Source organism: Cherax quadricarinatus, chromosome 89 (assembly GCF_038502225.1).
Source record: "Cherax quadricarinatus isolate ZL_2023a chromosome 89, ASM3850222v1, whole genome shotgun sequence".
Taxonomy (NCBI): Eukaryota; Metazoa; Arthropoda; class Malacostraca; order Decapoda; family Parastacidae; genus Cherax; species Cherax quadricarinatus.
Genome location: NC_091380.1, coordinates 10,499,190 through 10,511,636, shown reverse-complemented (window position 1 = coordinate 10,511,636; position 12,447 = coordinate 10,499,190). Strand labels below are relative to the sequence as shown.

General features: G+C 41.5%; 1 protein-coding gene across 1 annotated transcript in view; it reads right to left on the bottom strand.

Annotated features, from left to right (window-relative positions):
* Positions 1-2,204: 2,204 nt before the first annotated feature.
* Positions 2,205-12,447, bottom strand: part of LOC138855324 (uncharacterized) — a 28,621-nt gene continuing 18,378 nt past the window's right edge. The window contains exon 3 of the mRNA XM_070104174.1: positions 2,205-8,682. Coding sequence (XP_069960275.1) covers positions 8,536-8,682 — 147 coding nt within the window. The 3' untranslated portion in view covers positions 2,205-8,535. The remainder of the gene's footprint in view (positions 8,683-12,447) is intronic.

The window sequence follows — 12,447 nt, the reverse complement described above, 5'->3', positions numbered from 1 at the left end:
GGGTCGGGGGTGTAATTATACAGCAGTTGCAGGGGGTCGGGGGTGTAATTATACAGCAGTTGTGGAGGGTCGGGAGTGTAATTATACAGCAGTTGTGGAGGGTCGGGAGTGTAATTATACAGCAGTTGTGGAGGGTCGGGGGTGTAATTATACAGCAGTTGCGGGGGGTCAGGGGTGTAATTATACAGCAGTTGCGGGGGATCGGGGGTGTAATTATACAGCAGTTGTGGAGGGTCGGGAGTGTAATTATACAGCAGTTATGGGGGGTCGGGGGTGTAATTATACAGCAGTTGTGGAGGGTCGGGGGTGTAATTATACAGCAGTTGTGGGGGGTTGGGGGTGTAATTATACAGCAGTTGTGGAGGGTCGGGAGTGTAATTATACAGCAGTTGTGGAGGGTCGGGAGTGTAATTATACAGCAGTTGTGGAGGGTCGGGAGTGTAATTATACAGCAGTTGTGGAGGGTCGGGAGTGTAATTATACAGCAGTTGTGGAGGGTCGGGAGTGTAATTATACAGCAGTTGGGGGGGGTCGGGGGTGTAATTATACAGCAGTTGCGGGGGGTCGGGGGTGTAATTATACAGCAGTTGCGGGGGGTCGGGGGTGTAATTATACAGCAGTTGCAGGGGGTCGGGGGTGTAATTATACAGCAGTTGTGGAGGGTCGGGAGTGTAATTATACAGCAGTTGTGGAGGGTCGGGAGTGTAATTATACAGCAGTTGTGGAGGGTCGGGGGTGTAATTATACAGCAGTTGCGGGGGGTCAGGGGTGTAATTATACAGCAGTTGCGGGGGATCGGGGGTGTAATTATACAGCAGTTGTGGAGGGTCGGGGGTGTAATTATACAGCAGTTATGGGGGGTCGGGGGTGTAATTATACAGCAGTTGTGGAGGGTCGGGGGTGTAATTATACAGCAGTTGTGGGGGGTCGGGGGTGTAATTATACAGCAGTTGTGGAGGGTCGGGAGTGTAATTATACAGCAGTTGTGGAGGGTCAGGAGTGTAATTATACAGCAGTTGTGGAGGGTCGGGAGTGTAATTATACAGCAGTTGTGGAGGGTCGGGAGTGTAATTATACAGCAGTTGTGGAGGGTCGGGAGTGTAATTATACAGCAGTTGCGGGGGGTCGGGGGTGTAATTATACAGCAGTTGCGGGGGGTCGGGGGTGTAATTATACAGCAGTTGCGGGGGGTCGGGGGTGTAATTATACAGCAGTTGCGGGGGGTCGGGGGTGTAATTATACAGCAGTTGCGGGGGGTCGGGGGTGTAATTATACAGCAGTTGTGGGGGGTCGGGGGTGTAATTATACAGCAGTTGTGGAGGGTCGGGAGTGTAATTATACAGCAGTTGTGGAGGGTCGGGAGTGTAATTATACAGCAGTTGTGGAGGGTCGGGGGTGTAATTATACAGCAGTTGCGGGGGGTCGGGGGTGTAATTATACAGCAGTTGTGGAGGGTCGGGGGTGTAATTATACAGCAGTTGCGGGGGGTCGGGGGTGTAATTATACAGCAGTTGTGGAGGGTCGGGGGTGTAATTATACAGCAGTTGCGGGGGGTCGGGGGTGTAATGGAAGACATCCAGGCTTAATTTAGGCAACTGCGCTATATGACCCTTGTAGGTTTAGCGCTTCAGTTTGTATTACAATTAATTTAGGGAAGTGCAACAGTTTTTTCAAAATTCTCAAAAATGAACTATTCAGCAAATTATGTAATGTTCCCTGACAAATCAATATTGAAATTATTTTAAATGCTAAACCCAAAAGGGTTATTCAGCGTTGATCAAAATTATTTGAATTACTACGGGCTCTTATTTTTGGTCACCAATTATTGCTCACTTTATTATAAAGTTAAGTGTTAAACCCAAAAGGGCCAGGTGGTTATATCATCATCAAGATAGCAAAAATAATTTTAAAGCAAAAAGTATTGACGAGAGAATTAAATTGACACGTTAATGTAGTAAAGAAAACAGACGACTTTTATTCCCAGGAACTTTTCCAAGTTTTGAAAAAGTTCCTGCACGAGTGAAATTTAGTCAGCTACAGTAAAGTGTCAAGGTATTCCAGTTGGCCTGATATTCACGTACCTTTCCACTTACAGCAGTAATTGTTATTACAACCGACCACAAGGGTCCACAGCATTAATGACATGGACGTGCATTTTCTTACACTACAATTACTTGTAAAGTTGGATATGAGGAACAACAACATTGTACATTTGTTATATTTATTGTTTTATAACCATCAAATGCATTTTGGCAAAGAGTTAACAAAATATATTTTTCTTTTTGTACAAAGTGTTGAAACATCTTGAGAGGTGAACTGCTTGACATTCCTTAACAACATTCACTGGAGATTCTTCACAAATGAGAAAGATACTAGAACACATTTAGCAATGCACAATATACAGCCTCTCTTTACTTAGCGACGTACTTGTTTACCAATGACTCAGACTTGCAACTGGCTCTCTGACCAGTGTGCGTAACTAAATAATGTATATTAAGAGTTAATTTCCTCTTTCTCTTTATTACAATATACAGTACTGTATAAACATTTAAAAATATACTAAAAATGTTATAAATGGTACAAAGGTGACATTAAAACAATATCAAAGATAGTTGACACAAACTCACTACCATCATAGTATGTTCCTTTCCTAGCGACGAATTCATTTACCGACGAGGTCTTAGGAATGGAACTCTGTCATTAAGTGAGGAGAGGCTGTATATATACCTAAAAGTTTCAGGTTATGCCAACCACGATAAACATGGTTATCTTTTAATTGTACAAAGGAGCTATCAGATCCATCAATGATGTGGAGAACCACAATACTCACCGTATGCAGTGTGTTTTAATAAGGGGAAGTGCTAAACCTTTAGGGAGCCATGCAATGCCTCAGAAATAATGAACACAGTGGTCTGAGCCAAGGGGAGGACAATTCCATTTCTTTGGATCACGAGTTCTTTGAGGGAACACTGAACTTGGAATTTATATTCTTAAGGGGTATATGACATTATGTTGGTAGGGCATGTACTCGCCTAGTTGTGGTTGCAGTTATAGTGTCATGGCTCCTGGCCCTGCCTCTTCACCGGTTGCTACTAGATTCACTCTCCATGACCATGTGCTTTATCATACAGCATAGGTTAAAGGAACAGAGTTAATGCAGCTGCAACAAGAATCAAAGTTGTTACAATAGATTGGTCTGTTCAATTTGCATTGTGTACCAGACTCTTTGCCAAAGGCAGATTGCAAAGCAATGTAATATAATGTAATTGATGCAGAAGGGTTCATCTAAGGAACTAAAGCTACCCTCCCTTTCCATGGATGAAACCTAATTACTTCTTTCCTAGGCACTGCACAACACTTATAAGTTTACAACATAAAAATACTGTGACACAAATAGTCAACCAAATAGCAACAAACTAAATTTTGTAAACTGAAAATTAACGAAAAATCACTTTTACATAGCACAGAAAGTCAATACGAACTTAAATTAAAAGTGTTTAATTTACAAATTTAATTTTTTCTAACAAACGTTACAATGGTTCCCTTGATTTACAGACTGATGTATTAACTAGCTTGTCCTAAAACTTTAGAAGGGTTCCCTTCATGTAGTAGATACCCAGTGTTGGGATTTATAAGACTAATTTATAAACAGATCTTGCTCGTGCCTAGTATGGCCAATGGCATCATAGATAACAGGTCTGTAATTTAAGAGTTCAAGTTAACATTATAAAGATATGGAAGATTTAATGACAAGTTTGAGAAACTTACTTTGAACACACATGGTACCAGTAACTTAGATCCCTGTAGCATGCACTGTACCTATTACAATCAATGCTGTATGACCCTGATGGGTTTAGTGATTAGTTTTGATTATAATGAAGCTATTAATGTACAGCTAGCTCTCCACTTTCGCGAGCTTCGAATATTCGTGAATGCCCAGCCACCCAATCATATTTACCAAACAAATGTGGGGAAAAAAGTACGGGAAAACACTTCTCGCCGCGTCTCTATCCTCCCTCTTACTCCCTCAACCTGGCTGACTTCCTAGCAAGTAAAGGATGGTTTGATAAATTTAAGAGACAGTTCTCCTTGCACAACCTGAAGGCGAGTGGAGAATCAGGTTCGGCAGATCACGTTTCGGCAGCTGCATTCCCTGGCACTTTGAAAAAAATCATTAATGAGAAGGGATACAGACCTGAGCAGGTGTGGAATATGGATGAAACAGCCCTGTATTGGAAGATGCCTGCCAGGACCTTCATCGCCAAGGAGAAGAGTGCAACAGGGTTCAAGGCTGCGATAGACTGATGCACATTAATGCTATGTGCTAACACTGCTGGGCACATAGTAAAATCAGGCTTTATTTATAAAGCTGCCACACCCGGAGCACTGAAGGGACACAACAAGAATCTCCTTCCAGTATTCTGGATGCACAATCCGAAAGCATAGACCACCAACGTCATCTGTATGGAGTGGTTTCACCAATGCTTCCTGACATAGGTATGGGCATGCCTACAAGAGAAGGGCCTTGCAAACAAAATCCTACCGCTTCTTGATAATGCTCCAGGTCACCCGCCATCACTGGAGGGAATGTGTGACGATGTTGAGGTTGTGTTCATGCCGCCAAACACAACCTCCCTGATACAACCTCTTGATCAGGGTGTGATAGCTACATTTAAAGCCTACTACACATGAAGGTCAATGCAAAGGCTCCACGCTGTGTAGGATGCAGATCCAGATATGAGAGTCACTCAATACTGGAAGAAATTCACCATCGCTGTCTCTCAATAGTGTGTGAATGTCAAGGATTTGCGCCCTCAGACAGTGAAGGGTTCTTGGAGGGCTTTGTAGCCAGTGAGTGAGTGTGTGTGTGTGTGTGTGTGTGTGTGTGTGTGTGTGTGTGTGTGTGTGTGTGTGTGTGTGTGTGTGTGTGTGCGTGCGTGCGTGCGTGCGTGCGTGCGTGCGTGCGTGCGTGCGTGCGTGCGTGCGTGCGTGCGCGCGTGCGCACGCGCGATTTTGTTGGATTTGGGCCTCAGGACGAGGTTAACAAAGCCGTAAGGAAGACTGTGGAGTTAGAACGGCTAGTTGGTGAAGGGTTCGAGGACATGGAGGGTGAGGTGAGAGAACTGGTTGAAGAACATGCACTGGGCCTAAATGATGAGTTGTTGGAGATTGTGCAAGCAGAGTGAGGATGAAGAGTGTGTTGCTGAGGCCAATCAACCGATGAGAATGACAGCACAGCTCAAAAAATTTTTTTACGACACAGACCCATCAATGTCGAGGGCTTTGAAGGTGATAAGCAACAATGATAGGAGCATAATTCTCTACAAAACTGTTTGTAGATATGAAGATGAAAGTCTCGGTTGCCCATCACAATGTTATTCACAAGGAAGCCTGCCACTACCACTATTACTTTACTTCCCTACATCATATCTGTACACCAGATTCGCAAATTTTCAAGATTCGCAAGGTTCTTGATCCCCTAACCCTCGCAAATGTGGAGGTCCTCCTGTATACAGGCCCAGATACAAACAGGATGGAGTGAGAGACATGGAGAAAAAGCTGTGTGATGCTTTTGTTCTGTGGAAAGCTTTATCAAGTGTAATCAGACTAAGCTCTACACAGCAAAATGGTCACAAAAGCTTTGCTCTTCATACACATCTTTTAGTTTTCCTATTAATAAAGAACAGCAACTCTGCATAACTTATTCTTGTTTCTATTATTTGGCGGTTAAACTCCGACACTGGACACAGATAAATGAAAATTCTTTTTTCAAATTAAATGACTTAAAATTATCTTAACTTTCAAATTATACATTAATGTCTATTTTATTTCAAACCAAATTAAAAGAGGCTGCACCTTAGTGCAGTAATTTTTTTTTCATTTCCCTAAATTATATGGTGGCATTCCTAGAGAATAAATGACTTGCTAGTTTCACTACACAGTGCGACAACCTATTTAGAACCAAGTTCAATTATGCATTTTTCCTTATACCATAAAAGTAGAGTCAATATTAGTGGACGAGTTTTATAAGTGCACGGAACTAAGGTCACTTGTTGACATAGTGGTATGCAAATGGAATGCTTCATAACACAGTGCTTCCTCTTACTTGAGAAAATACATGCCCAAGGATTTTTGTTTAGTAATTACAATATGACTATTTGTATACAAATTCTGTTATAATACCATTTCCATGTAATTCTTGAAAACATCCTCTGGTTCAGAGCTCGGCCTTTTTCAAAAAAAATAATGTTTTGCTCCCCCAAGAAAGTGAGATTTAAACAATTTCGAAATCTGAAAAATATTAATTTCCCTTGGGAATAATTCCGACTTGGGATTATCTAAGCAAGAGAATACTGTATAAGCAGTATTAGTTTTGACAGTCTGCAAGCATTACAACTACTCTAGTCAACCTCTCCACCGCAGTACCACTAACAAACACATTGCCTATTAAAGCATCATCCCGATAATAAACTAGACATGTGCAACTCTTGGGTATCAATAAAGATACCCAAGAGTTGTACATGTGTCTAGTTTATCAACGTGTCGGTTCTCTGAACCATTCATCTACAAAGCATCATCACATTGGCCTAGTGTTGGACACACCAGCAAAGTGTCTCAATTCACATTCTCAGAGGATGTGTGTTAAGAACAATCAACTGAATTTTTTTCAAATTTGTCATCTATATGGCTGCCAAAATGGCACTAGAGTACCCATCTTTTAGGAAAAAGAAATTTCCACAAGTGAAAATAAATTTAAAAAACTAAAAAATCCAGTAGATGCTACAATTTCAGAGCAACTGAAATACAATTCTCTCCTGCTATTAATAAACTCCATAATTCTAGTATAATAGATTAGTCACACAAACTATCCTTACTTTTAAAGATGGGCCTTTCAGTTTTTTCATAGTTGGGTAGGTAATGACTCACGAAATAGTAATGACACGATTGCAAACGAACCATACCACGGGCGGGGTTAGAACCTGCAATCAGAGTCGGATAGCATGTCAGTCTGGAGTTTTACGACTCTGATCGCGGGTTCTAACCCTGCCTGTGGTATGGTTTGGGTGGGTAATGATACAAGAGACCAACACACTGATAGAGAGGAAAATGCAGTTACATGGAATATAACTGCATTGCTGCATCTCCTGTCCCTAGTTGACTGGTTTCTAGGCATTCCACTAATGTGGATTTTTAAGGGGAGGCAGAATAAGGAGAGAATGACACACTAACACTGTAAATTCAACTAAAGTATCTAGTCTAAAAAGGAAAAAACTATTAGACTTGAAAACTAGTTAACTAAAAGCTTAAATCCCTGGCAGGGGATCTTATGATAGCCTGAGTGCATATAAGTTCAACATGACCATCTGGCTATCACAAAACAGCCATGTTGAACACCAACCTACTGTTAACTATTCTGAACAATATTGTGAACAATACCTACATAATAAAAATTTATATTGATCTTTGACTAACAAAAAATAAATTATCAACTCCCAAGAGTAACTGTTGTAAAGGAAGATTCTGTAGAGATTCAGTTTTAACAGATCTACTCAGTTTTAAGATGTTTTAGCCCTGAATATGCTGATCTAGATTACAACTATAGACACCTTAAAACAAGTGACAACTTCCAATTGTTGCAGATTTTGGATATCACTCTTAAGTACATTGAAAACAAAACTTGATGATCAAGAGAACACAGTCACAGTATGATTACATCTACATGCTCTTTGTAGACATCTTTCATAATGTGTCCAGATAACAAAATACATACATTAGACTAACTTACACAAGAAGAGCCAATTATAATTTATCTTCAAGAGTACTAATGACTATCACAATGACCTACATTAGGAAGTAGCGAGGATAACCTCAGCTCAGGCTACAGAATGCTTCCCAGGCGTTCGAAAACAATCTGTAACCTACTGTACCATAAAAAGAAATCAAATAATACTAAGAAAGGACAATTTGGCAAAACTAAAAATGAATTTCAAATAAAATATTACAATATAGGGAAAAATATCAACCTGTTAATTGTAAATATGTACAGTATTTGGCAGTTTAATTTACAGGTGTGAAAGGCTATCTGGGCTAAACTGTGGCTGCATACCTTAAAGAATTAAAAGGCACAATACTGTGACTGGAACAATACACAAATAACCCGCACACAAGAGAACGAAACTTATGGTCCAAGTCGGACTGAAACGTAGTCGTAATTTTCATTCTCCTATGTGTGGGTTATTTATACTGCATACATTACTTACAAGACATTACTAACATTTATAATTAACACTTTATACTTTAGGGCATCAAGTGCTGTCTAATGACAATTTACACTTACAAATAAATCTGTAGGTACAATAATGTCTTATCCTGCTGTAGGTTCACAGTTATCCGAGCACAAGTTTTGCAAGATGAGCAACTCTGGGTTTATCAGATGATGAATGTGGTAAGTACCTGCTGGCCTGGTCACCCCACACAGCTGTGCCATGCTCACAGGAATACTCCTTGCCAGAGATGCGCCGTGTTCAACAGGAGTTAACCATTGGACTGGACGACAAGTACAGTTGGTGGAACCGTGGTTGCAGCGTTGGCCCAAGCTTCATTGAATGTGTTAGCATGCATCATGTTTTTTGTACAGAAGTAAGTGAGCTGGACACCTCTAAGTAGGATGTCTGTTACAGCCTGTGTGTGAGCATATATAGGGAAAACTTACAATTGTAATAATCACATTTCTCAAATTAAAAAAAGTTCAGTAAACATTTCACAAAATGAAAGCTGCAAAATAGCTTATGTTTATTAATTTGTTTTCACCTTCAGGAGGTAAATATAATTTGAATAGATACACTTTTTACAACCTCTACCTGGCATATGGTAGTTCATATACGTCCAACTTCCTAGCAATAACAGTACTTTACAAAAACAAATTTGTTAATTAACATCAGTGGATTTTACTTTAAAAATATTCCAGTTTTTATCCAGAGACTTTTTTCCCTTATTAACCAAGTTAATACCTCATTCATTACAGTAATGAGCTTGTAAACAGTTGTAACCATGACTTACTGTACAAAGTACATGACTTGTCGCTTCCGATTCCAACAGCAGCATGTAAGAATAGTCAACATATTAATGAATCAAGGGATGTACATTATGTGCATAGTCAAAAAACACAATAATTGTAGTACAAAACATGTCAATGTTTGTGATTTAAAAGAACGCAATTTTCTTTTACAACACAGGATGGGTTCTGTTTACACAGTAGTACAGCCTCTCCTCGCTTAACAACAGATTTATTTTGGAATAAAGATACCTAACTGTTGCGCATCCTACTTATTAAACTTGTACTGGGGAAGTGTGTTTTGTCTGGGATCTGATAAATGTCTTCAGTAGATATTTGAGCTATGATGGGTTTTAGGTAATTTGTTGTTGTAGATACCCACACATGTACCATACACGAGGTAAAGATCATTAGGTAGCAACACAGACTGTATAATGTTGCATTCACATAGTAACGCAGTTGTGAAACAAAGCCCATTTGTTTTTTGTTTTGATACTGAGAGTACGAGTGTTAAATCTTAGGTTGCTACCAGGGTGTATACTTAAATTAACTTCATCTTTCAGTGTGTGTATTGTTTACCCTTATTTTCAATTGTAATTTTATCTTTATTTCCAAACACTACATGGAAGTGTTATTAAAAACAGTGATAATTGTCGTGCAGGCAGATACTGTATTTTCAAAAGCTTATAAACAGTAGACAACACAGCCGTCGCCCTCAAAGGTCCTCTACATAGCGCAATTTTTAATGCAGTTGAAACAATACATGTACGTACTTCCAAAATTGAATAGCATGGCAAAGGCCTTCATAGTACATGCTAATCAATTCTCCATAAACTTCTTGCCAATTGCATTTACAAGGAAAAAATCCAAATATAGTTCTACAAACATTGACTAATGACAAACAAATGGTTAAAGTTGCTGGGAGTCTAGGATGTTCCCCCCGTGGGTTGCTGGGAGTCTAGGATGTTCCCCCCGTGGGTTGCTGGGAGTCTAGGATGTTCCCCCGGTGGGTTGCTGGGAGTCTAGGATGTTCCCCCCGTGGGTTGCTGGGAGTCTAGGATGTTCCCCCCGTGGGATGCTGGGAGTCTAGGATGTTCCCCCTGTGGGTTGCTGGGAGTCTAGGATGTTCCCCCCGTGGGTTGCTGGGAGTCTAGGATGTTCCCCCCGTGGGTTGCTGGGAGTCTAGGATGTTCCCCCCGTGGGATGCTGGGAGTCTAGGATGTTCCCCCCGTGGGTTGCTGGGAGTCTAGGATGTTCCCCCCGTGGGTTGCTGGGAGTCTAGGGTGTTCCCCCCGTGGGATGCTGGGAGTCTAGGATGTTCCCCCCGTGGGTTGCTGGGAGTCTAGGATGTTCCCCCCGTGGGTTGCTGGGAGTCTAGGATGTTCCCCCCGTGGGTTGCTGGGAGTCTAGGATGTTCCCCCTGTGGGTTGCTGGGAGTCTAGGATGTTCCCCCTGTGGGTTGCTGGGAGTCTAGGATGTTCCCCCTGTGGGTTGCTGGGAGTCTAGGATGTTCCCCCTGTGGGTTGCTAGGAGTCTAGGATGTTCCCCCCGTGGGTTGCCGGGAGTCTAGGATGTTCCCCCCGTGGGTTGCTGGGAGTCTAGGATGTTCCCCCGTGGGTTGCTGGGAGTCTAGGATGTTCCCCCCGTGGGTTGCTGGGAGTCTAGGATGTTCCCCCCGTGGGTTGCTGGGAGTCTAGGATGTTCCCCCCGTGGGTTGCTGGGAGTCTAGGATGTTCCCCCCGTGGGTTGCTGGGAGTCTAGGATGTTCCCCCTGTGGGTTGCTGGGAGTCTAGGATGTTCCCCCCGTGGGTTGCTGGGAGTCTAGGATGTTCCCCCCATGGGTTGCTGGTAGTCTAGGATGTTTCCCTGTGGGTCACTAGGAGTCTAGGGTGTTCCCCTGTGGGTTGCTGGGAGCCTTGGACGTTCCCCTGTGGCTCCATGATGTTGGTAGGTCGAGTTGATCAAGTACAGTAGTGTCACTCGTGGGTACAAGTTGGTGTGTCGGTAAATTAAGACTTGTGTATGTGAGAGCATGGTCTCTTAATTCCATAACGATCATTTAAGCAGCATTAAGAGGCATTAATAGTAATCATAATTCAACTTTAAATTTGCTGTTTGTATACCTTAATGTCCTTATATATAAGCAAATAATAATTATTGCCACTGTAGTCTAAAGTTTGGATAAACTTTGCAAGAAATGCTCTGCATAACCGTGGACTTTCTGCATGTATAATCAAATGTTACCCGTCACTGTATAAACATTGTATCATGTGGAAATAAACTGACTAGTCATTGTTTTGTAGAGATTAAGAGGTACTTGGGTATTTTTGGCATCATTTGTACTTTATTCTGGACAAACCAAAATGGCCAGAGTAAAGAACACTGTTCGGTCATAAATGCATAAATGAGTTATATATTTTCTCAAATTTATAAAAAGGACATCTTAAACCAAGCATTGAAGTACTGAAGGAAAGTGATGGGAGAAACCCAGAAGCACTAGCATATACAGATGCATTTTTATCCTTGGCCTAAATGCTACTATTACATGCCAAGTGAAAATTTTATCCTGGTATAGCTGTGAACCAGTACTCAAGTGGCAGGACAAGAGGTTACACTAACCAAAATGCTCTTACGATTTAAAAAAAAAATCCTGTCAAAAGCAGCAATGCTTAAAAATCTTTATACTGTAAATTTATACATATTTTTTTTTTATTAATTAACACATCGGTTGTTACCCACCAAGGCAGGGTGGCCTGAAAAAGAAAAACTTTCATCATTCACTCCATCACTGTCTTGCCAGAGGCACACTTATACTACAGTTATAAAACTAACATTAACACCCCTCCTTCAGAGTGCAGACACTGTACTTCCCATTTCCAGAACTCAAGTTCAGTCTGCTGGTTTCCCTGAATCCCTTCATAAATGTTACCCTATTCACACTCCAACAGCACGTCGTAATAAAAACCATCCATCTTCATTCACTCCTATCTAACACACGCACGCATACTTGCTGGAAATCCAAGCCCCTCACACACAAAGCCTCCTTTACCCCCTCCCTCCAACCTTTCCTAGGCTGACCCATACCCCACCTTCCCTCCACTACAGATTTATACTCTAAGTCATTCTATTTTGTTCCATCCTCTCTACATGTCTAAACCACTTCAACAACCCCTCCTCAGCCCTCTGAATAATAATTTTGATAATCCCACACCTCCTCCTACTTTCCACACTACAAATTCTCTGCATTATATTCACACCACACATTGCTCTCAGACATGACATCATGACATCTCCACTTCCTCTAGCCTTCTCCTTGTTGCAACATTCACCACCCATGCTTCATACCCATATAAGAGCATTGGTATAACTATACAGTGGACCCCCGCATAACG